The following is a 26180-nucleotide window of genomic DNA, read 5'->3' as shown; positions in this document are numbered from 1 at the left end:
AGTTTCCTTCGTTGAGCGTGCACGACTTTTCTAGTTAGGTAGGTAAAAGTTATTTTTAAAATATTTTTCTTTCTCACTTAAAAGAACTCCTCCTCTGTCCCTTGCGTCTCCTCCTTCCTGTGCCAGCCCCCAATGTATGAGTCCAGTCGGGTGTGCCCAGGTCACAGAAGTCCCACTCCATTCTGAGATGTGTCACAGGCCTCACCGCAGGAGACGTGGGTCCTTGGGAGCCCCCACCGCCCGGAGACCCCACCGCCCGGAGCGCTATGGGTTTATCTCATCCTTCACCACCTTGGCTCCTGCAGCCCCGGAGACGGCCTGTATTCACAGGCCTGACCAACCCATCTGCTCCGGCTGTCTCCTGGCGCTTTGAGGAGCAGTGGGAGGCTGCCTGGGAGCCTGGGGGAGGTGCACAGGCTGTGATGCGCCAGAGAGAAGACAGCGTTCGAAGGCAGGTGGACGAGAGTGAACTGGCCTCCAGCACGTCCTCCCACCTGTGTGACTCTGTGCTAACAAACCACTTAGTCTCCCCAAACATTGCTTTTCTCGTCATCAAAATGGGAATAATAATCCTCACTGGGGATTAAACGAGATGATACATGCCAAGTGGGCATCGGGCACAGGAGGGCACCCCTGCACGGTAAATACTGTTGTTATTGAAAAGAACAGAGGGGCTTCATAGAGGTTCTCACGCTGCACTTCCAAGTATCATAGGCAGCTTTTAAAAGATTCTGAGGTCCAGCTGGGGTGGATATCCCCAGGTGCTACAGCCACAAGAATTGCCTTTTGACCTTACATTCTACTTACTTTCTCTCCACAAATCCATGTCCATGGCATCCTTCCTATTGGCTCAAAATCACCACCTCCAGGAGGCCCTCAGCAAGTCTCCCGTGCTCACTGGAGTTGGAGTTCCTTCAACACCAGTTGAAATTTGATTGAGAATTCAATGTGGAATTTACACTTGCCACTGTATCAGTTGGAAAACATTCTCAAACTATTTCTCATATTTGTATTTTCTACCAGTATATTTGTTTGCGATCTGAGCAAAGATGAGGCCTCCTGGATGCTGGGACATGCTGTGGGGTCTGTGCACACTCCAGGTGATCAAAAAAAGGCCAACTAGTGCAAGGGACCAGTGGTTCTCAGAGTGTAGTCCCTGGGCCCGCAGCATGAGCATCGCCCGGGAACTTGTTAGGATGGCACAGTCTCAACCCACTTGGGAACCACGGCATCTGAGGGTTAACTCTGGGGGTGGGGCCCAGCGTCTGTCTTACAAGCCCTCCAGGTGGGTCTAGGCTTGCTCCCCGTTCGAGGACTGAGGAATTAAATTAAAAGCTAGTCTCCACCTGTGTACCAAGGAAGGCCTTTGCTCCTCGATAAGGATGGGGCCAGCAGAAGTCTGAAACTGGTCTGTGTTCCTTGTCTCCAAGTGTTTATCTAACATTCGCAAGAACAGAGCACACCGTGAATGGTCAGATCTGCAAATTCATGTCGAGAAAACCTCTCCAGTGCGGTCTCCTCCCTCTGCCTATGACTGCCAGCATTCCTTACAAGAAGATTTGCCCGAAAACTAAAGTTGATCCCTTACAGGTCATTCGTTAAACCTAATTTTCCCTGTTTTAAGTGGAATATGCTGCCAGGCGTTAACTTTTCATTACGATTCAGGAGCCTCATTATGAACTAGCTCATGTATGGGGCCACCAGAAGTAGGTGGCAATGTTTGGATATTTGCACAAAAAACAGCCCGGGTTCCTGGACACTTTGAGTCCTTGGGCTTGCTTTCTAGTTTTTCTCTTTTCCCTACCTTCAGCAGTTTTCACGTTGCTCCCTCAGTGTGGGCTCTTCAAATAGCCCCAGCCTCCCTAACCTGGGCTGAGAAGACAGAGAACACTGCTGGTTGGGGTTGTGTGGAGGCCAAGAGTACACAGGCTGAGGGAGACCCCTCTGGGTCAAATCCTGAGCCTGGCACTCCCATCCTCTCTCTCGCCAACGCTGGCTCCTCAGGGTGCCTCAGTCTGCCCAGCTGGATGGGACGGCTTCTAAGGGGGTCTAATATTTAGTGTTTTGCTGAACTCCTCCAGGCTGGGAATAAATGTCAGTTTTCAAATCAAGGTGCAGGTGTGGAAGTCAGTTTACCTGGTCCTGGAGCTTCTGGAACATCAGCGGGTGTGGTTCTTCCAGTATCTTCTCATTGAGCCGGGACTGCCCCTCGACGTTGACTTGTGACGATGCCTTGCTGGACAAAAAGGTCATGTAGATCTCCTTTGCCTTTTCCTGCATCTAGGGGAGACACAGAGAGCCCGTTTGTTATCTGTGGGCACTGCACTTCCCGGTCTGAGCCTAGCTCTCTGCTCCAGCCAGACCCAGAGGAGCTGCTGCAGGAAGAGAAACGGCTCTGCAGTGCTGGGGGCTTTGGCTCCAGAGCTAAGCTCGATCTGGCGGGGCTCGTGGTCAGCCTAAGCTCCCACCCCCGCCCCTTCCATGCATCTGTAGCCACATCTCCTGTCACGAAATGGTTACAGTACCCATTGAGAAATGACAGAAAGAATCCTGGCCCAGAGTGAGTGACATTCTGTACCACTCAGGACCATCCTGTGACTTCTCCAAATTAAGGACTCGTGGGAATACTATTCAGCCATAAAAAGTATGAATGAAGGAAGTACTGACCCATGCTCCAACGTGGATGAACCTTGAAAGCGTTATGCTAAGTGAAAGAAACCAGACGCTAAAGGCAACATACTACATAATTTTATTCATATGAAATATCCAGAATAGGCAAATCTATGGAGACAGAAAGATGAGTGGTTGCCTAGGGCTAGCGGGAGGGGGCAATGGGCAGTGACGGCATCATGGGGAAGGGGTTCCTGTTTGGGGTGATGAAAAAGTTCAGCAACTAGACAGTGGCAATGGCTATACAACAAGGTGAACGTGCCTAATGCTGCTGAACTACACCCTTTACAAGGGTTAAAATGAGAGGCCCCAAAATGGCTAAAATGGTAAAATTCCTGTTATGTGTATTTTACCACAATAAAACAAAATCAATTTAAAGCATGCAGACACAACCCCACCAGGTATCAAGCACCTACTGTGCTCCAGGCACATGCTAAGTGATTTACAGCCATGGTCCATTTCCCAAATCCCTGAGCATCCAACAAAATGCCATTTCCTGTTAGCGCCACTTCCCAGAGGAGGCAACGCAGGCTGGGAGAGGCAACGTGACTTATTAAGGAGACTGCAGGGAGATTAGGACTGATCGGCTCTAAGGCCTCCTGTTTCGGTTCAGATCCACGCCTGCGAGATACGCCCCCCCCCCCCCCCCACCCCCAGGTGGTGGGGTTTGTCGGCATTCCAGGGCAGGGAGCTTTTTTCAGGTAATGAGATACGAGGGTAAGCAAGGGAGGGGACATTCGCGGCCTCCCTGAGGGCCAAGCGCGTCTCGCCCGGAGAGCATCAGCCCCCAGCAGGTCCGGATCAAGAGAGGCTCGTGTGCACAGCTGGAAAAGGCGCGCCCAGCAGGCGGATGTTGCACCAAAACCATCCGTGGCTGGCGGAGGAACACGCCCCCTGTGAGTGCTGCGTCTTAAAAAGAGCGGGCCTCCTTGAGGGGCCGGGTACAGGAGCCTGGTCCTCCAGGGCGGACCCGGAGGGTTCTCTTTCTTTTTTTTGAGAAAGGAGATGTCGTGGACTCGCACCTCCCAGCAGCAAAGATGGGGGCTGTTTCTCTAAACATCAGAGCCCAAGAATTACCTCACCCTACAGAGCAAGCCAGACAATAAACGCCTCTGACATGCAGTCGCGGAGCAACGAGTTGTGGGGGGGAGCGAGGGGGCTTCCCGGGGCCTGGAAAACTGCCCTTCTCTCCAGGGAACCCCCCCTGGGGCCCCGCACACCCTGAGAACTTGCTAGGAAATCCCAGGCTTTGAAACCCTTTCGCCTTAAGGAAACTACCAGAAGGCTCCAATACCTAGTGCTTGAAAGGAGGGGGAAAGCAGTCCTTTCACTTATTTTGGTTCTGGGGACTAGTTGGCAAAGGGCCCCAGGAGGCTGAGGTCTGACGTCTCCTGTCCCCCAGAAAGAAGGCCTTGACACGACCTGCAGGAAGACTGCCCAGGTGGGGGTCAAGGCCCAGGCCATGGTGTCTGTTCCGGATCAACCATCAACATGAACAAGTAACTGATGCCAGACTCAAAGGCACAAGGAGCATCTTAAGATAAATATGGCTATTCCAAGGGACAAGTCTGGAGACCATCATGGAGACCCAGGCCAGCCACAGTGTGGGGCTGCTTGCCTCTCAAAGACCCGCCCCCCCCCATGAGGCCATGAGCCTCCCTCCCACCACCCTCATTCTGTCAGGAGGGAAGATTTTTGGAAAACCGCTTCCTGTTTTAATGATACTTCATAAAAGCAGAGTTTCAGCCAGTCAACAGGATGAGCAAACTCCATGAGAGCTCAGGAGGCAGAAATCACTTCAGGTCCCCCCCGCCCCTTGAACAGTCACACACACACGTTTTCCAGACAAATCCAAGCTATCTTGGGTGGTTCTGAAAAGCAGAAGTGTGATGAGTAGCTGGAGGCGTAGAGTTGGGGGCGGGAGGGGCCAGGAGGAGAGGAAGCAGGTTCTGGGGGGTGGGGGGCGGTCTGTAGGTCAACAATCCTGGCTCAGCCCTACCCTCCAGCCCCCAGCCAGCCCTCCTGAGTCCCTGTCGGGGAGCAGCGTGGGGTCCCTGAGGCACGCAGCCCCGGACCCACCTCCGACTGACACCCCGAGTGATGGCTTCAGCCGCAGAGCTTATCTGCACCCGGATAGGAAGCGTGACTGAAAAGGGAAACCCCGGGCCTGCCGACCTCAGGCCAGTCACGGGAAGGCCTGGTGTCCATGCTGAGAACACAAGAGAAAAGAAGAACCAGCCTCTCGAGTTATTTTGGTAGATTTTCCAGAGCTTTGTTAACCCTGTAATAGCTCCTATCAGGATAGGAACAGAACATCCACCCACGGGTGGAGCTGCCCAGGTCTGTGATTCGGGGTCTGTGATCTGGAAGGGCAGCCGGCTGCTTCTCCGGCCCTTACAGCCTCCACCAGGGCACATCCTCTGTGGAGAGCAAATGTGCCTGGCATGTGACCCCGTCCCAGAAGGTGCTGGAAAAGGACCCTGCCTGGGCCCATGTGATGACTCCTGACCTCAACCTGAGGATGGCCTGTGGGCGTGTTTGCACCCAGAGGAGCTCCTCCCTGACACCCACAAGTCTGGGGCTTTCCTTGCAGGCCAGGCAGTGCCTCAGCCATGATCATGCTCAGGCAGGAGTCAGCAGCTGCTCTCAGCAAGCGCGTGCGCAGAAGCAGCAACTTCTTTTCAACATCAGCCCCAGAAACAGACATCAAGTCAGAAGGGCAAGGGCATCGACAGTCCGAAGCTCAGAAGAGAGTTGCTTTGTATGTTCTGGTTCCTCTCCCTCATCCAATAAGCTTCAACTTTTCCACTGGGAAAATGAAACAAAACCTCCTTTTGCTCCACCTATAGCTAACGACCCTCCTCCGCACCATCAACTTTCTTACTGAAACATCTCAAAAGAAAAGCATGCACTTTGTGTCTCCGTTTTCTCCTTCCCACCCACTTCTCAGCCCACTCAGGCTGGCTTCCGCCCACCTGCCAGGTTGGCTTCCCACCAGCTCACGATGTCCTCCACCTAGCTAAGTCCCTCAGACCTTCTTCTGGACTGCTCTCTGCCCCTGGCCCTGCTCACCTCTGCTGCCCTCTCAGGGTTCTCCAGCACCTCCCTGTTTCTATCTGTCTCCTTTGCCAGCCCTTGTCCTTCTGTCCGCCCCCCCCCCATCAATTCTGAGGTTTCCCAGAGTTCTGCCCTTGGCTGACTACTTTCCTCATGACATGCTCCCCCAAGATTTCAGCTGAATCCTCTCTCCCAAGCTACCGACCATATAGCCAACTATTTCTAGAAATGTAGGCTTGGATGTCCCACAGACACCTCAAACTTGACACCAAGGAAAGAAGTGGTCCCCTCCTGGTCAGCAAGTCCTGCGGTCTCTACTCCAGGAAGCTGGGAAGCGCCATCCTCCGACATGTCCCTCACCCCCGCACCCTGCCTGTCACCGAGTTCTGCTCACTTTGCCTCCTGCACGTATGTCCATCCCGCCCATTCCCCTCACTCCCGTCACTCTGCCAGAGATGGACGATGGGAGAGGACACAAGAAAAGTGGAGGATCAAGCCACTACCTTTATTAATAGCAGCCTCAGAAAGAGAAGGAGGCAAAGAAAATATCAAGTAAATGATTGGAGAATATGTTCCAGAACTGGCTCCAGAAATAGAAAGCAGATGGAAGGATAGTGAATGACCCCACACAGAGCAACACGAACAGCCCTCAGCACCTGCAGGTTGGGGAGCGAGTGCCAACAAGAGACGTCCAAATATGGCAGGAACTCAGGGGCATCGGGTCACCCAGGTGGCAGGGATGAGGAGGGCAGCAGAAAGAAGTCGTAGACCCCCAGGTGCTCGACCCCCAACCCTGAGCTGTTACCTCCCTCCCGTCTCTGTCTCCCTCTCCCCAGGAGACTGGAGTTTTCTTCTCTAAAGAAATTGACGTGGCGAAGCTACAGAACAGAGGATGGTGGCAGGGATGTGGTACCAGACTGACTGTGAGGGCTGAGGGGAATCCCGCACACAGACCGCCCCCGCCCCCAGCAAGTTTCTCCCAACCCAGTTGAATGGAGATGTGTTTGCTTTATAAACGTACTGGGCTTGTGGCCACCAGGAGGAGACTGGAGGGTCCTAGTTTAGAGAAAACAAAAGCAGAAAAAATTCAACAGAAGGATTTGAAGATAAAGTTGAAATCTCCAAAGAGAAGTAGGAACTAAAAGCCAAAGAGATGAAAAAATAGGAAGGAAAAAAAGACAGAAGGAAGAGCTCAGTCCAGGGGAGCAGAGCCATCATCGGAAAAGAGAGCGGAGAAAAGGGAAGGAAAGAAGTTACTAAAAAATAATGATGATGATCCTAACAACTAAGGACATTTCCCAGAACCATAAATTTCCAGATTAAAAGCCTCCACAAAGTGCCCACACAATGGATGAACTCCACACCCTCCAAAGCCTCTGACCGTACAGTTTTAGAATATTGGTGATGAAAAGAAGATCCTGAGGTATTCCAGAGAGAAAAAAGCAAAGAAAACAAAACAGCTTACATGTAAAATACTGCTTCTTAACAAAAATGGAAGACAATGGGACAATGTCTTCAAAATTATGAGTGAGTTTCAACCTAGAATTCAATTCTGTGCTCCATCAGATTATCAATGAAGTGGGAGAGTAGGGAAAAAAATAACATTTTCACTCAACAAAATCTTTAAATGTCTACCTGCCATGTCCCATTTCTCAAGAAGCTATTGATTCACCAAAATGAGGGAATGACTCAGGACAGAGGAGGACCTGGGCCCAGGAGGCAGGAGAGGGGCAAAGGGGATGGCCAGTGGTAACAAAAGAAGGCCAGGGGACGCCCCAGTGGGAGCTGTGGTCAGAGGACCCCAGTAGGACTGTCCCCAGGGGAACCCGGATGAGAGATGATCTGAGAAGCCTGACCCTGTGCAGCTCTGTATTGAGAAGCATTATAAAGGCTATCAGAGAGGGTGAAATAAGAAAAGCAAAAAATGGTCCAAGAAGAAAAAAATGTAACGGTAGCATCCTCTTTGGCTTAGCAGCGAACAATAAACAATGAATTATTATTATTTTTTTTTAAGGAAGATTAGCCCTGAGCTAACATCTGCTGCCAATCCTCCTCTTTTTGCTGAGGAAGACTGGCCCTGAGCTAACATCTGTGCCCATCTTCCTCTACTTTATATGTGGGACGCCTACCACAGCATGGCTTGATGAGCAGTGCCGTGTCTGCACCTGGGATCTGAACTGGCAAACCCCGGGCCGCCGAAGCAGAACGTGCACACTTAACCACCAAGCCACCGGGCCAGCCCCAACAATGAATTCTTAATAATAAAAATGCAGTAGACAGGGATGGAAGTAAGTGGAACCTCGGTTATAGTAAGAGGAAGTCAGTAGATAACATCTAAAAGTGATGAAGTGAGTGGGGAAGGAACGGAAGCTCACGGCAGGCCAGTGCCAGGCCCAAGACCACACCGCAAGCAGCTGAGCTCCGATCGGTCTGGCCTGGACCTGCCAAGTCCACGCTGAAAGGCCAAGGTCGGAAAGAGACAGCCCAACCCAGAGGGAGAGGGGAATCTTTAAATCTTTAAATGCTGGTTCAAGTCACTCTCAGAGCCATGATTATTAGAAACTTTGCACCACACCCCCACTTCCCCACCCCACCCCCTCAGTTTGGTTTTTAGAAATCTCTACAAGCTTCCGTGTGCATTTCAATCCTGGTCACATAGGAAATAGGCCCAAGATGCATGTGCTGGTGAATGAATGAATTCAGGAGTAGCCAAAGAATAAACACCTAGTTGGAGCTTTTTCTGGGGTTTTATGAGACATACATGCTGCTTTGTTTTAAAAGATAGATAATTCATGGGGAAGAGGCACTTTATGGAAAAAACTTAAACCAAAAAGAAATTGCAAAGGGAGAGAACTGTTCTGAAAGCTGACTGCTGACTATGAGCACCTGGAAGGGACAACCATCACAGGAACCCCAAGGAGGGTGGGGTGGGGGGTGTCACCCTCCCAACTTCCTAAAGCCCTAGCATCCCCACCGTAAACGCAGAGTCAAGACCCTCCCAAACGTGAGGGGCTGCTTTCCTGCCTGCCAGGGGGCACAGCCCAGACCAGGGAAGACAGTGAAGACACGGCACCGTTCCTCCATCTGGAGCTTCTGAGAACATGAGCCCCAACAGAAGGGACTGCAAGGTCCCCTCTTAAGTCCATCCCTAAGGCACCACTGCAGCACGAGGTGAGAGGGAGGCCAGGACCCCGCCGGTGTCGGCTGATTTGGGTGGAGAGAGCTGTGTTCTAGGCACTCGGATGCAGTGGGGGAGAAGACAGACAAAGACGTCAGACCTCATGGAGCCCACACAAGAGAGGGAAAAGCAAATAACACAGACGATCAATAAATAAGTTACGTGAGGTGCCACATAAGTTGCTAAGTACTGGGGAGAGAACTGGCTGGAGAATCCAAGGAAAAGAATGAAAAAGCCCACCAGCACAGGTCCTGTTTAAAACAATGGAGGTCAAAGAGAGATTCGCATCCATCCCACAACTGCCTTCATTCACCGTACAGATAAACCCTTGACAAACTCCCTGCTGGACCAGACGTGATAAGTCTGATTGTGAAATTCAGTTGGGCTGACTCTTCCCACGCTTACATCCTCCTCCACTTTTTAAAATTAGTGACTTAGAACTTAGTCCTGGTTTTACTTCCCCTGCAGCCAGACGCACTAGACATACACAGGCCCTGGAGTCAGAGACCTGGGTCTGCATCCTGGCGCTGTCTGCGGCACCTGGCAAGCTGCTGCTTAACCTCTCAAACCACAGCTCCTGTATCTGGAAGGATGGGAATCGCCATGAGGCCAGTGTGATACCCAGACTCAGGTCTGGACACCGCCGGCCTCACAGATGCTTCCTCCCTTCCCACTTACCTTCTGCATTCTCAGGCTGCTGACAGTAAGGCAGCATTCGCTGCACCGAAGCAATCATCAGGCGTGTTCCAAGCCTAAGGACACAAACCTTCAAGGAGTCCTATCCTGGGTGACAGGTGTAGGGGTGCATGGAAGGGCTGCCAGACTCCGGAAGCTCTCTGTAGGACGTAGATGGGGCGATATGACCCAACACCGTGGCTTTCCAGGGTCCACCTTGGCCCCCAAGGTCTCCTTGTGTAGCCCCATCTCCCTCCCTGCCTCCAGCACAGCAGAGGCAGCCTGCTACTCAAGCACGACTTTCCCACCATCTGGTCTTCCTTCAGCTCTTCTCTCTAGGCCTTCCTCCCCACATGCTGTTCCCTCTTCCAGGAACACTATCCCCACCCCCAACCTCTACTTCAGGTGTCAGCTTAAAAGTCACTTCCCCTGGGGCCTTTCCTGACGGCCCCCTGCCTGTGCTCCCACGGAACCCACACTTCCCATTTCTATACTTGTCACACTTGCAAAGGCTTGTCTTGGCTTCCCTTCTCGATGCCTGTTCCCAAAAGCTCATCTGTCTTGTCCCTGTGTGTCCTGTGCTTTTCACCAGGCCTGGTCTTCAGCAGGCACTCCACAAAGATTGAGTGAACTCAAATGAACTGAGGGGCACACCAACATGGTGTGCAGGGAAAAGGAGTGGGCAACCCCAGAGTGCTGGTTCAACTCCCAGCTCGGCTGTGGGGGGACCTCAGGTTCCTGATTTGTACAATGCAGGGGTGAGCTGGCTGACCCATATGCCCCCCTCACCTCCAACCTGCAAACAAGAAGGCAGAGGAAGGGCAATTGGCCCCCCTGCTTCACCCTGAGCTAGGACTTCAGGGTGAGGCCAGATGAAGCAGTTGCCAAGTCCGGCATTTATGGGCGGTTGTCCCCAGGCACTCCTGCCTGAAGGGTGGCAGCCCTCAACCCTGCTTTCCAAAGCGGGCCCTCCCACCAGCTCACTCACTTTTCCCCTGAGGCTGTTCACCAGCCAGGAAGCTCTGGCAAAGGCACCCAGGGAGGAGAAGAAGCCAGAAGGAAGCAAATGCCAAGGGTCATGCCCAGGACAGCTGTCTGAGCCGCCCTGGGGAACTCAAGCTAAAGGGACCGTCTCAGAATCCATCCTTGCCCCTACAGAGAGGAAGGTGGGAGAGGGACAGCCACACGGCTCCCTCCTGGGGGAGGTGCGCCTGAGCCCCAAAGAGCCTCTGAATAAACCAACGATGGACGTTTTCCAAGCTGTTGTCGTCAAACACATCATGACTGACGCCCCCGTGGATTTCAGCTTCTGGAGACAGAAGCTCAAAAACTGGCAGCCCCCAAGCCACATCTGCCCATGGAGGTGTTTTATTTGGCAGGTGAGGCTTTACATTTTTTAAAAATTAGTTCCAACATTTTAAAAATCAGACAGCTTCACATAAGAATCCTAATGTCCAGATTTTCTGGAAAAACAGGCAGCACTGGGCTAAAGATGGGAGAAGACACCTTAGGAAGAAAGGCCCCTCAGGGTCTGAAGACAAGGGTGGGGAAGCAAGGACCTAGGTGGGCAGAACTCAAAGCAGGGAAAGCCTAGACAGCTACAGACCCCAAGTGTTCACTGCCAAAGTCAGTGAAACAACGAGCTGCAGCCTCTGGAGGCAGGGCAGGCTGCCCCCTGATGGCCTCAGTCCCCACCACTCCCTATAGCCTCACACCAAAAACTTCACTCATGCACATTACTTATGGGCCCCTGTAGGCATTTAGCTGGTAGTCTCTTAGAAATACACAGGCTCGGGCCTCATAAACACCCTCAATCCACAGGCCTCCTTCCTCATAATCTCCTCTGCCTCCCTGTACCCCCAACTTTCCATGGCAGAAAGTCCACTGACATTGGGATTAAAGGCTTCCTCCCACAAAGAGTACATATCTACCCAGGAGAACAGTCAGAAACTTTCTGTGTGGGATGCCTGCCAACTACAGGAAGTTTTGGAAGATCTATTAAATAACTGAAGGTCCATCTGATTCGCGCTCTGCTTTTATCACTACACATCTGCTTATCATTTTACTACGTCTGCACCAAACGCCCGACATGTCAGATGCCGGGGGAAGAAGCATTCTCATTACTCACACGTGAGGAAAAACTCGTACGCGATGATAAACTCTAAATGACATGAATCGTTATTTTTGCTTTAAATATTTGTCCATTTGAACAGCTCCATTTAAAAATGGATTAACACTCTTTTTAAAATTATTAATATTTGATCAATGCAAGATACCTACTCTGAAGCTTAAATCTTCCCCCCAATCCAGTATGGACCAGATTTCTTTAGGCAATCTTGAAATCTATTGGAAAGACAGCTGTAGCTTTATAAGGAGGAAAAAACATCATCAAGAATGTGATTACAGGGGCCAGCCCAGTGGCGCAGTGGTTAAGTTTGCATGTTCCGCTTCAGCGGCCCGGAGTTCCCGGTTAGGATCCCGGATGAGGACTAACACACCACTTGTCAGGCCATGTTGTGGTAGGCGTCCCACATATGAAATAGAGGAGGATGGACATGGACGTTAGCTCAGGGCCAGTCTTCCTCAGCAAAAAGGAGGAGGATTGGCAGCAGATATTAGCTCAGGGCTAATCTTCCTCAAAAGAAAAAGAAAAAAAAAATGTGATTACTGAGAAATACCTGCTTCTTATCTTGTGTTTTCTTGAAATCTTCACATGCGAGCCAAAATAACACATTTTCTTCACTGAATTCCTTTTTTAAAAATTCCTATGGATAAAAAGAAGAAAAAATATCAAACAGTATTCTAGTTTAAACAAACAAACAAATAATGCTTTTCCCTTCACAGCCTGACGTGGCCAAACTTAACACACGAGCATGGTTCCATCACCCTGTGAAAACTCCATCCTCAAAAACAAAGTGTATGTTTCATGTTAAAGCTAAAATTTCATATGCATTTGAACTCAGTGGCTTTGACGTTGTGAGGAAGAGTAAAAACGAAGCAAGAATCTACTCGCAATTCTAAGCTGACAATAAATTACCAAAAAGTAAATTAAAGTGGAAGATATATTAGTTCCTTGTAGACAGTGTTTAAACAAAGTACATTCCTCTAAAATCAGGCCCATTTTTTTTTTAAACAAAAGAAAAGAAAACATATTAAGCATGTCTAAAAACGCCATGATGAAAACTATTTTAAGTTGGAGGTGTGTTTTCTCTTTTGGCACTGTTGGGGGGTTAGTGGCACAGCCTGCTATTCAGCTGTGCACACAAAGGTGTCCTCCCTGAGACCCAGACAGGGCTCACAGTGGCGTCGTGTCCAGGGATGTTGGTTGCCCTGCCCCCGACCCCCTCCCTGGGGGCTGCAACAGGGAGGCACCCAGAGAGCACTTAGCCCAGCCTGACCCAAGACTTCAAGACAGGAGTCGGCGGGACTCAGGCAGACACAGGGCATTCTTGAAATTCACATGTGGTTCTTCTAACTGACACCTGGGGTGTCTGCTGGCCAAAAAAACTATGGCTAGGCAGCGCCAACATCTCCCCATCCACCAGCTCTCCTCTTGGAGTTCAACTTCACTGTGCCAGCTGTTGTCCAGCCTCTCTCACTCTGCTAACAATGCATCCTGAGCATCTCTGACACACAAGAAGACAAACCTTCACATCAGAGGGAGCCAGACCACCCCTCCCGGGTGTCCCAGAGCTGGGAATCCTTTGTAGATTCTGCCAATGAGCATGGGACCACTCCCCCATCATCCCCCACCCCCCAACTATATAAAAAACAGAAACGGTCTGTGTACGCCCCTCAGTGCTGGTCCGTGGGACCAGGGAAAGCCTTTCCCTCTTGAACTTGACAGGTGAGAATTTCTTATTCTCGAGGTGGGACAGACAGTGTTAGAAAGTGGCCTGTGTCTCCCCCCACCAGGCACCTAAACTTCTTCACGTGTTGCATCAATCCCAGTCAACAAGGAAAAAGGCAAACCCTAAATCTTTTCACGCCTTCTGGGTCTTCGAGCAGATTCTCCAGAGAGGCCGCCCACTTGGCTGTGCTCTTGGGGTTCTGGTGGCTGCTGCTGGGACTCCCATCGCTGTCGTGGATGTCTGCAAAGCAAAATCAGACTGTGGATGTGGCCCCAAGATCCGGTCATTTAAAAATAGCTGCCTATAATGGTCATCAGCATCAGCATCACCACTGTGGCTAATATATATTCAGTTACATGCCCCAATATATTTGAGACACTTAACACAGTGAACTCATTCTAGTCCTGACAACAACTTTATGAAGTAAGCGCTACCATTCCCTCCATTTTACAGATGAGGAGAACTGAGGCTCAGAGCTGGGAAGGGACATGTCACTTCCCAACACTCCCCATACATCCTTCCCCCACCCACATGTCCACTCGCCAACTCGAAGGCAGCCCTCAGTCTCACTCAAACCCTCCTCCCAGGGACCAGGACTCAACAGCAACTCCTTCCCCATTACACTTTGTGCAGTCTTACAACGGTCACGCTGTGTTGTGAGTGTTTGCATGACTGGCCCTCACGAGTCTGAAAGCTCCTGTATATCTTGATCTTGCTTGTCCAGCATGTAGCTCATTGCCTGGTGCATAAGTAAAAGTATGTACGAGGGGTGGGCCTAGCGTGGGGAGAGGGAGGGACTGGCTGCAGGTGCAACATGGAAGGGGGCTGCCAAAAAACTCAGGCATCAAGATAAATATTTTCATGCAATATTTTGAAAAATCAAAATTAATGCAAGAAAATTCCATAGTGGGGGCCGCCCCCTGGCCGAGTGGTTAAGTTCGTGCGCTCTGCTTTGGTGGCCCAGGGTTCCACCGGTTCGGATCTTGGGCACGGACATGGCTCTGCTGGTCAGGACATGCTGAGACGGTGTCCCACATAGCACAACCAGAGTATACGACTAGGTACTGGGGGGCTTTGGGGAGAATAAAAAAAAACGATTGGCAATAGGTGTTAGCTCAGGTGCCAATCTTAAAAAAAAAATCCATAATGAGCAAAAATATCAAAGTTTTAAATAAACAGATTTTTCCTTTTGCCTCAGGCTCCAGTAGCGCTGGCATCACCCTGTGACTATGTGTGTAGAGGGAATGAACGCATGGCTCTTTGTTCCTGCACGTCTGCTGCACTCTCTCACTCAGACACCTAAAAAGCCTCTGGACTAAAGGAAAGGGGACAGGGCACCTCTGACTAACACACTTTGGCGACTTGCCTGAGGGAGGAAGTGACAACAGAAATACTCCTCAGTCTACAGAATTTGGCCCCTTCCCGGAATCAAGCAAAAACCGTGGAATGTCACTTCAGGTGGGCCCAGATTCCAAGTCTAGTGTGGCCGATTCAAGCTGTATGACCATGGGCAAAATTCTGTGTATGATGGATAAGTCCCTATCTTTCGGGTCATCCCAAGGATTAAAAGAGAAAGCACTCAGGACCTACAAGCTGACAGGAGACTCTCAACAAACCTTGGTTCCTCTCTCCCCTCCCTTAAAACAACGATCTATCCAGTGAATGATTTTTATAGCTAATACTTTTTCTCATTGCCTTTTTTTTTTAAAGTAGAGACATATTTCTATAAAGAAAAGTTTGAATCTAGAAGAACATAAGCTTTTAATTAAGAAATCGGCAAGCAAATCACTTTAAAAGGAAAAAGTGTAAAAGTCTTATAAAGATTACTTGCTGCAATGCACTAAGTTATGATGTGCTGGGTGACAATCAGAGCAGCAGTGGGACAGGACTGATCAAGTTAAGAAAATAGCATGCATCTGCACAGCTCCTGGCACAGAGCCGTGTTCATTTACACTGCCATTCTCAGAGAAATGCAAAGTCAGAGCCTGCCTTCTCTCAGAGGAGGAAAGAACCTTTCTCCACTGGAACCCAATCATAGGCTATTGGGACCACCCCATCTCTAACATCTAGACTTAGCCAACAGGTAAAGAAATTTGGTTTAATATGAAATAAAAACAAAAACAGAAGAAAAAAGAAAGATTACTTGCTGCAGATAGCTAGGGGGGCCACACAGCTTAGAGTGTTTTTGGAGGAAAGTTGTATCAGAATACACCGGACTTAAGGGTAACAGCCTCCGCGATGGCTCACGTTCTGCTGGGGGTCAACGCACATGTTAACTTCTCAAGTAGCTGAGACTCCGTTCCCAGCATCTGGGAAAACTACCCCGATTTTAGACACTCAGTGGCTGACGGGCTCAAGAAAGCAAAAGCCAGAAGCCCAGCGGGGGACTGTGTTTCCACACTCCTTGGTGATGGAGCATATAAGAGAATTATTTGGGACAAATCCATTCCTTTAATTGAGAAGGAAACTCGCTCGCACACATTATAAATGGACCTGATGCTTCTGTAAAGTGAATCTCCAGTTCGTGGATATTAAGTTAGCTCCCTGCTCTCTGCAAATGCTACAGTGGCAAGCTTCTGAACACTGAGTTTCTTCCCACCGAAGTATAAGTGAAATTAAAAGATCGTTATTATCAGAAATTTCTGCAACAGGGTTCATTCTGCCAAGCTTTTCACTAATTTACTCTCCTGTTCTTCACTCGGAGAATACAGTTGGACAGTTTACTCCATTTCCCTGCAGATCTTCTCTTAAGTAAATAAATGTAGAGACACAAGTTCGCTGTTCCAGGAGCGATCTCAGGCAGCCGCAAATTTCTCTTGCCATCGCAGAACAACTCCTTTGCCCATAAGTTTTCAACCTTGGCCTGAAAGGATTCCAAAACTCAACCTTCTTTTCAATAATAAACCATACCTCACTTGGGTTTTCACTGCCTCTCTGTCTCGCAAATAAATAGACTCAGTGGGTTCCCATTTAGCCAAAGGAGTGCTGTGGTTAACCAGATCTTCTGGTTCACTGAGAGATAAGATGGCTGCCCGCCCCCCGCCCCACATGAGATAAGTGCTACTTCACGTCACCCTTTATTTTACACTCTAATCATTTTGCCTATTAGGTTTCTGTGCCAGCTTTCATTTGAACACGTTTTACAACTCAAAACTCACTAATCGGCTCGAGTTCCCTTATTTTATAGACTGAGAAATCAAGGTCGGGGAGGTAAAATGACCCACCCAAGGTGACCCAGCTCAGGAACTGCAGGATGGAACCAGCACTGGGACCTACGTGTGAGGGCAATGGTGCCCAACAGGGTCACCTCCACCGAACCCCGAACCCCAGGGCTCCCTGGGACATAGGAGTTTCAAATAATGGCCCTTCCTTTCAATTCTCTCCTAGGCTGCCATGGCCCCACCATCAAAAGCCATGAAATACATTCACAGCTCACACTGTGACAGAAGGGCACAGAATTTTCAGGGCTGGCTCAGAAAGCACACCAAGACGCAGCCACCTTCCACAGCCGTGGTTACTGGATTCTGGCTTTGGTGCCCCGGGTAAAGGGAAATTCCTTCTTACCTTTTTGCCCACCTTCTGCCCCAATAGTCCGTACTTACTTTAAGAATCTTCTGCCCACGTTCCATCTGTCACGTGTTTTCACTTTTCCCAGAAACATTGGTTTGAATTTTTCCAAGACTTCCTGATGGTCTTTCAATTTTGATTAAGGCTTTTGGCCATGCCTTTTTGTCTTAATCCTTCTTGACTGGCATCAATATAAATAAATCTGGATGGAGCAGCGTTTGCAAACTCCATTCACTTAATGGTGCCTCTCTTTTTCCAAGTCATTATCCCTGACCTCTAAGGGACTGAGCAGAGTTCCCCTCCATTTGCCACGCCCCAGAGACTGCCCCTGAACTCGGGGCATTTCCATTACTCAGGTCTCCTGCTCAGACTTCCGCTATTCCCCCAGGCACGCAAGTAACGGCTTGCTAAGCTATCCGAGTTCACTTTAAATGTTACAATCGGTCCCAGCAACTTATAGGAGAAAGAAAGAACCTCTCTCCATAGCAAGAAAGTTTATTTCTGAATTTAAGAATAAAGCAAAACCAAGAGTTCCGGGCTTCCCAACTCCTGGCACTTGGAGACACAAAGCTCCCATACTCTTCTTTCCTTTTTCATTGATAAAAGTTTCCATTTTAGATGGATTGCACAAGAAGATGGGTTTGGAACGCACAGGTGGCAAAAAGTTAAACTCATTTTTGTAGCAACTTTAAAATCGCTCAAGTTAATAAGGAGCTGTTGGTGAGAACCACAGACAATTGTTTGTTTCAATTTTGTCCAGCTCTGTTTATTTTTGTTGCTGTTCAGTTCAACTGCAAAACATTTTTTGCAATGAAAAAGATTGTTTTTGGACCTTCTGGGCTCTTTAAAGCACTTTAGACCTTCATATTTTTGCAGGCACAACACTTATTTTTCAATAAATTTATCTTCAGATTAATCTGTCATTGGCTAACAGTAAAAGTTAACACGAGTTGTTAACAACGTGCTGAGTACTGTTCCAAGCTTTTTCTATGGGTTAAATCATTTAGTTCTCACAGTAACCCTCTGATGTGATTAGCATTATCCCCACTTCACAGATGAGGAAACTGAGGCACAGTAACTTGCAAGGGTCACCCAGCTAGGAAATGGTGAATCATGGTCCAGGCCTAGGCAGTCTTGCTCCAGAGCACATGCTCTATACCACAAGGTTCTACTGCCATTTTTATTTTTAATATTTGCCAATCTTTACATGCACAGAGGCCAGAACACAACAGCCATGAAGAGAATGACTACAGTTACGCTGTGGGAAAAGACTGAGAAAACCAAGGGTCCCATTCCACACAGACAGAAACTCACCTAAGACTGGGCCGAATCCTCTAGCATGCAGACACAATGTACACACACTTTCCATTTACGTTTATGCTGTTCTATGTGGTTTCTGACCTCAGTAAAAGCCATTATTCTGATGACTGCGCAGCATCGCGGTGCAGATGGCTGAGGCCGGTTGCTTGCAGCATATTGCGTAATGCATTATTTATAGATGCTGTGATGTCATATCTATCAGAGACCTTCTCCAGACATTAATTCCTTGAAAACCCATCCTCAGAAGGCATCTGTGACACTCATCGGAACCAAATGCTTACAGCATGGATTCCTGCTATTAGTCCGCAGGAAGGGCTGGGTGACCATCCTGCATAGATAATTTCCCCACGTCCAAGAAGATCTTGGTCAGATCGCAATATCCAGCTTCCTCAACAGCAGAGTCAACTGACATCCTCAAGCACCCTCAAAATTCACAACATTTTAAAGAAAACAAACCAAACGGTCAAGCCCAGGAAAAGGCAGAAATGTTAACCCTAAATTCTAACGTAGCTTTGCTACAACACCACACACGCAACACGCACGTGCACACACACAGAGTACTCCTTTAAAATACTCAAGGAAAGCGCACAGCCCACAAAACTTATTTAAAACTGCATGTCACTTATACCACATCAAACATATTATATTAAAACAAAAAGGCCATCCCAACTTAGCAGCAGAGGATCAGTTTGTTACAACTGGTGACCAGGCTCCAGAGAAACCGGGTCATGGAAACACTCGATCTAAACATTACTTAAGTGTTTATGGGCTCCTCAGAATAGCTTCTGAGAATAACTACCCTTCAGGCAGGCAATTCCCTGGGTAGGGAGGTTTGCATGACCTTCCATTAGCATAAAATTACAATAAAAATGAAAAAGTTTTAAAATAATCATAATAGTAAGTATCAAAGACCAGAGCAGGCAAACAGGTTGCAGCCGGTTGGCTCGGCTCAGAAACGGCATCAGGGCAGTTCTCACACGCGGTCTGAGGCCTCAAAGAGAGCCAAGCGCTCAGGCGGCACCTCCAAAGGTCACCTGCCACCTGTGCATGCACACCACACTCCCCCAGCCCCCGCTCCGCCCTCCCAGCGCCCGGGCCGAGGGCGAGCCAAGGACATCTGCCACAGGGCTGGGGGCCGCTCCTTACGGTCCATGCTCTGGGGTCCACTGCGGAGTCCCACGCAGCCAAGAAATCCGCTGCCTTCTCAGAGACGTCTTGTGTGAGACAGATGGGGGGCTGCGGGGCTCCCGAGCACCCTTGGGTGCAAAGCAAAAACAAAACTCAACATCCTCTTTTGAGCGGACTAAACAACAGATGGCCACTGGTTTCCAGTTTCTACCAGAGGGAAGGAAATAAGAACGCCGGACTATTATTCGCAGGCTCCCTGGAATCCTCACTTTCTAGGCAAAGGCCCAGAAAAAACAAAACTACCCAGGAGCTCGAGTCTGGGGCGCAAGTGAAGACCCTGCCATCATTTTTTTTCACTTTCCAGAAGCCTCAGTACTTCCTCTGGGCCCTGACACTCACACAGAAATGTGCCCTCACTCTCCCCTGGCCCTACCTCGAGCAAATAAATGACTTTTCCCTTCAGTATCAGTCAAGTAAACTGAGCGTTCCTTGAGAGTCAGAGCTGTGCCTTCCTCGGGGCCAGCAGCATCCGGCACTCACGTACAGATCTATACTGACAAATGACTTCTCACGGATGGGGGGTTCGGAGGGCAAGGCAGAGAGGAGGGGGACGGCTGTAACAGCAACTGGCATTTGTTGAGCACCTACCATATTCCATCTCAACTTCACAACAACTCCGGGAGATTGGGCCCATTGGTAGCCCATTTTACAGACGAGGAAACTGAGGCACAGAGAGGTTAAATAACTTTCTCCAAAGGAGCAAGTAAGGAAGTGGACGAGCTGGGATTCAGCCCTAGGCTGTCTGGCTGCAGGGCCTGGAAAGCGAAGGGCAGCGAGAGATGCAAGAAATGAAAGGCGGGGCCGTTTTTCTCACGGAACTTAAAATTAATTCAGAAGATGAGACCAGGAGTTCCCAGATGGCCATCTGCCCTCAATGCCAAAAGCTGGCATGAAGTTTTCTTCCCTGGTCCATTAAGAAATGAGATAAGGATAAGGAAATATTTACCAAGTGAGCTGTGTTGACAGAGTAAGGACAATCTTGGATTGTTTTTTAAAAATAGATAATTGTATTTATTTGCATGTAGAAAATTCAGGAGACACAAAAGGGTGCACAGTGGCATAGGTCTTCCTCTCGCCTCTGACCCTCAGCTACGCAGCACCTCTCCCTGGAAGCAGCGACGTCTAGAAGACTCCTGCACATCAGGACACTCCTTAACATGAGATTTCGTCTTTCCTACGATTTGGGGTGTTAAACCATCCCTTCGTTTGTGAAATGATAAAGACAGTTGATGGTGGTGTTGTTTGTTTTTAATGTCTTCACTGGAGCAAGGAAGAAAGGAAAGGAGGGAAGAAGGGTGGAAGCGAGGCAGGAAGGAAAGAAAAGTCGTCAGCTCTATCTTCGTTCTCTAAATCAGTTTTAACAAGGTGACTAGATGGATGCTGTGGGAGGTCATGCATGTAGCTCTGGACTGGGGTCAGAGATTTGAGTTCCCTGGTCTGTCCCTTCCAACATGGGAGGCTCCAAGGCAGTCCTGCCCTTTGGTGGGCTCTGCCGCTGCCCAGGGAGAGCCGAAATGGACAGGTGCCTCTCAGGCGCAGAGAGGGAGGGAAACAGGAGCGGAAGAGCGGGCCTGCTGGAGCAGGGAGGACCAAGGACGGAGGACACCCTCCGGGAGCGAAGGCACGGAGGTGGGAATGTTCAGCCACCCAGGGGCAGAGTGGGGAGCGGGGACGTGGGACCGGGAGGGAAGGCAGACCAGATGAGGGGCCCCTGACGCCGCACACGGGGAGAGCAAAGCGGGCCCACAGGCAATCGGCAGGGCCCTGGAGGAATGGGAACCTGCTTGGAAGGGAAATTCGTCCCCAGAAGTCTGCAGGGGACTGTTTCACTCCACTGCACGCCTCCTGACAGCTCTTATCGAGGAGCTGCTGCCATTGCCTGCCTGGGCCCCCTCTGCCCCTACTGCCACCCCAGGCTGCTGCAGTGGAGAGCTATCTGCGGGAAGCAGAAGAAACCGGTGAGTAAATTTAGTACATACAATTCAAACAGCACGTTTAAACAGAGCCCAGCGTCAGGGGGCCGAGGGGTTACTCAACCCCAGGGAGGGAAGTGACTCAGTTCACCCAAGAAGCCCTAGGATGTGGCCCAGCCAGGCACCTGCTGAGGTTTCCAAAATTTCTAACAGTGAGGAAAGGCAACATCAGTTCAAATGCAAAGTCAGTGAAGGCAAATGAAGCACCATTAGCACCTTGCACCCACCAGTCCACAGGCTGCTCTTGGTGGCCTTCAGAGCCGGTACCATGGACCCACTGGCTCATGGGCTGATCACACCTGTATAAAACAGTGCCCCGTGGCCCGGCCCGGCCTTCTGTCCCTGCTCTGCTCTCCTGAACCCGCAGGCCCTGGCCAGTGACGCTCTGCAGGGAAAGTTTCCCAGGCGGCCAAGACTGTCCTGCTGCTGGGTTGTTAAAACAAAGACATTAAATTGCTATGTCAACTGTCATCTTTAAATAAAAACTTAAGCCCAGCCATAAATCTGAAACTGGTCCCAAGGGTTTAATGGGATAATGTATAACAGGCCCGGGGGGAGGGCCGAGGCCTGCCCGGCGGCATGGGGATTCCCCCCACAGGTCACCCCTCGGTCTGGTCGCAGCGGGTGGAGGGCTGTGGCCATGGCTCTGCTTGGAGGTGAGCAGCATCCCACTTCTATCATCAACAGTGCGAGGTGCTGTCGGGGGCAGGGTGGGGGACAGAATCCTTCCAGGGGTCCTCAGAATTCAATGGCATAACAATCAACTCGGGGGCTTGTTGAAAATGCAGTCTACTCTCCCTCCCCCCCCCCCCCCCCCCCGGGTCCCCAGACTGAATCACTGGGTCTGGAGGGTGACCTGGAAAGCTGCATTTTATCAGGCTCCTCCCCCCTCCCACGTGGTTTGTGAACACACTTGGAGAAACCTCAAAAAGGAAAATAAGGGACTCGCATTTAGAACCGTGGAATCAGGGGTTAGGAACTCCACACCCTCAGCTGACAGACACTGCCTCCCATAAGATGTTGCTGAGAAGCAGGAAGACTCTAGAGCCAGAGGTGCTGGCAGGCAGGACTGCGGCCAGGTCCAAATCAGGGGTCCTGCAGGGGCAGATCCAGCTCTTGTGGGGCCAGAAGCTGATCCGACTTAGAGAGTCTCTTTAAGAAAAATAATTCAAAATTACCACACTCAAATAAAATTCAGCACAGGGCCCTGTGGATCACTTGGCCAGCTTCCCAGGATCTCCGCCATGGGGCCACATTCCCCCTTTCTCAGTGGGCTGCTTCTCCCACTGCTGAGTGGTGATGACCAAATGGCAGGGGTTCATGTGTCCTTTCCCATCGAGGGGCAGACTTTAAACCTAAAACTCCTACAGAAATCAGGCTCTTGGGGGCCAGGCATCCAGTACCAATCCATGACGTTTAGCTACTGACCTTTCCATCAGCAACCTCCCCACGTTTCAGCCTAAAATTTGCTGCCCTGGGAGAAATACACTCCACTAGTGTCCCTAAAACGGCCCCAGTGTTTCTGGGGTGCAACCTCTCCACACACCACCCCCCCAAAATCATGTATGTCCTATAATGTGGCTGTTCTATTTGGAAGACTTCAATCCCAAAAGGATCCAAAGCACCGAGTAACCCATGCCGGGAAGCTCACAGCAGCTCTGTTTATAACAGGAAAAGAGGGAAAAGATAACAGCTGACTATTATTACTCATGTATTACATGCCAGGCATTGTACTAGGGACTTCATATGTTTTAGTGTACTTAATTCCACAACTCTACGAAACCCACTTTACAGATGGGAAAATGGACGCAGAGGTGAGCTGGTAAACCAGCTCTCCTAGGAAAAAAGAAAAAAAGCTTGATTCTTAGCGTTTGCTGATTTCCACGGTGTAACTATTCAGCGATAGTCAATTTCAAGCTATCTATGATAGAGCAACCAGTTTCCAAATTTCCCAATAATTTAGCAATTGGCTCAGAGGTTGAGTAACTTGCCCAAGGTCGCTGAATGATAGACTCAGGGTGGGAACCATTCTGCCCAGCTCTCCATAGGCCTGTGAATACCCAACGACAGGCAATGGCTAAAACGCACACCCACAAGGGGCTCTCTGACCCACAGGAAACACGGCAAGGTTTACAGGACCACTAACATTAATAGAAGCTCCTTACAATAACGCTACGAAGTTCTACTTTATTACAGTGGAAACTCTACTTTATTAGAGATATTAAGTGCAATGATTTGCTTAATTTGATGGAGGGGAAACCAGCTCCACTGAAGTGCTTGAAGAGGGGTGACTATTTTATTCCCATGTTGCAGACGTTATCTGCAAAGACACAGAGAGGTTCCACAGCTAGTAAGCGGTGGAGGTGGGATTCAGACCCAGCCAGTCCGGTTCCAGTCCATCCTCTTAACCACAATGTTCCTCATAAAACATATTAGGCGAAGAAGGGACACAGACCAACACGTACAGATTCTTAGCACTGTGCAGGAGTCACTCCTGGAGCGGGAGGCGGCAGAAAAACCTCTGGACTCCAGAGTCAGGCCAACCAGGGTTTCAAAGATTCTCCATCAACTCTTAAGAGTGACCGGGGCAAGTTACCTAACAGCTCCTGGCTTCAGGTCCCTCCTCTGGAAAGTGATGATAACAATACCTATCTCACAGGGTTGTCGTAGCAGTGAAGAGAGAATTCACAGACCCGGGTGAATACAGACCCGGGCCCACTTTAAGCATTCAAGGGGCCTCGGCTATTGATATGAACACAAAGGGTAAGATAGTTGGAATCAAGGGCACAATTTCATCTTCACCGTGGGTTCTTTATCCCATCAAATTGCTCCAAATTATGGCTCAGGCTGGTCCACTGTGACAGCCAAGCATAATCCTCTGTAATGTCAGTGCCTCCCTGGCGCCAGTTACTTCTCCACCCTGGTGTTCGCCCTCCGTGGCGGCCCCACAGCTCGTCTCCGCCGCGCAGGACTGAGGGCGCCCGGCAGCCCAGGCCCAGGTGCCAGTCGGATGCGCGGGGTCCAGCCGTGCCTCCTCTGGGCGCGCGCGGCCATCATTTGCACCAGCGCCCGCAGCGGAGGCGGAGAACTCAGGAAGGGGGGGACCCCGCGCGACGTTCTGCTTTCGGAATCTAGAACCCATACTACCTCCAAAGTTTAGGGGTGTTTTGGATCTCCTTTTTCTCCCAGACCATCACTAAAATGAAAACTGCTGTTATTTCCCCTTTTGGCCAAACTTCCTCCCCGGGGTGCCTCTCGGGGCTCTGCGCTCCCGCCGCGGCTGGGACCGCAAGAGACGCTGGATCAGGCGGGGAGAAGTGGCGCGGTCAGCCGGGGCTCCCGTCGGGGCGGCATCGCCAAGCCGCGCCCGAGTCCAGGAGGGAGGGTAGGATGCCCCAGGCGGGCAGCGCCGGCCGGGGCGGTTCCTCGCAGTCCCTCGGGGCGCCCCGATCCCCAGCCCACGGGCCCCGGGAGCCGCTTACCTGACGGCGGCCGCTTCCTGCTGAGCCGGCTCACCGCGCGGTTAAACATCGCCGCGGGCGCCCGGGGGAGGAAGGAGGAGCAGCCGGGCGGCGCAGCGGCTGAGCCGGAGGAAGGAGAGGAGGAGGAGGCCGAGGAGGAGGAGCCGCTTCAGTACCGCCCCGGCGCGCCCGGCCCCCGACCCGCCGCCCTCCTCCCCGCCAGGCGCCGCGTGGCGCGCTCGGTGCGCCCTGCCCGCCCACCCACTCGCCCAGCCGGGGGCCTTACGGTCCCGCCCGGGCCAGGGCGGACCCGGGAGACTCCCAAACGCCGGGATCCGTCCCCGCGCTCGGGATGGAGCGCTCTCGCCTGCAAGGAGCGCACGCCGCCCGGGATTTTGGAACCCTGCTTCAGGCGGTTCGCGCGTCTCGGGGCCCCCTCGCAGCTTCGCGGGACTCGCCAAAGAAGCTGCCCTGGGCCCCGCCCCGCTCCCAACTCCAGCGTCCATCCCAGTCCCCCGCCCTCTCCCTGCAGCTCCCAGGAACAGGCAGGGCACCCCGGGCGCACCGCGCTTCGTGGCTCCACGCGCTTTCGCGAGGCTGCAGGCGGGGGTCACCTTCCGGTTCACAGACCGGGAAGCCCAGGCCTCACGGTTGTGCAAAACCCGGGCGCGGCCCACGCCTTCGCCTCCTCGCCCCCGGGATCCAGAGTCTCCGCGCGCCCGGGCCTGTCCGCCCTGCGACTCCGTGGGCACTGGGTTTTCCCATGGCCGCGACTGCCGGTGGGGCGTCCCCGGGGTCCCGGCCGCGGTGCCCGCGCGCCAAGCAAGCCGAGCCGCCGCCGGTGGGCGCCCTCTCCCGGGCCGCGCCGCGCGGGCCCCGGAACTCGGGCACCTTCTCCCCTTGGCCTTGAGGCTCCGGGGGCTCACCTCGGGGGAATTTTGCAGGAACCTCTTGGGTTCCAGCGCGGAGGGATGCCTCTGCCCCCACACACCGCCTGGTCGGGTACACTTCTAATAACTTTGGGGACACGTGGCGCCCCTTGCGGCAGGGCTTTTGCGCTCTCAGCTCGGGCCCGCTCTGCGCTCTCGTTCTGATTTCTCCTGCCGCCGCCGGTCACCTGCTCAGCGCCGCGCGCTCCTCCCTAATCTTTTATCTCATTTCTTCTGCAAAATAGCCCAAGAGGGGGTGTCAGCCCCATGTTCTTGAGCATTTGGTTTGCAAGGAGTTGTCTTTCTGGCGA

General features: G+C 51.2%; 1 protein-coding gene across 4 annotated transcripts in view; it reads right to left on the bottom strand.

Moving 5' to 3' along the window:
- The window catches only part of RGS10 (regulator of G protein signaling 10), a 36188-nt gene extending 10334 nt beyond the window's left edge, over window positions 1–25854 (bottom strand). The window contains exons 1-5 of one of the 4 annotated variants that reach the window (XM_014849235.3): window positions 25506–25854; window positions 24962–25060; window positions 13553–13671; window positions 12259–12345; window positions 2137–2280 (exon numbers count right to left, since the gene is read on the bottom strand). In XM_014849235.3, coding sequence (XP_014704721.1) covers window positions 2137–2280; window positions 12259–12345; window positions 13553–13671; window positions 24962–25010 — 399 coding nt within the window. In that variant the 5' untranslated portion in view covers window positions 25011–25060; window positions 25506–25854. The other 3 variants (XM_070482288.1, XM_014849236.3, XM_070482294.1) reach the window with 3 other exon arrangements.
- Between the last annotated feature and the right edge of the window lie 326 nt (window positions 25855–26180).

This window comes from Equus asinus, chromosome 2 (assembly GCF_041296235.1).
Source record: "Equus asinus isolate D_3611 breed Donkey chromosome 2, EquAss-T2T_v2, whole genome shotgun sequence".
Classification (NCBI taxonomy): Eukaryota; Metazoa; Chordata; class Mammalia; order Perissodactyla; family Equidae; genus Equus; species Equus asinus.
This window is presented reverse-complemented; position numbering and strand designations above follow the sequence as displayed.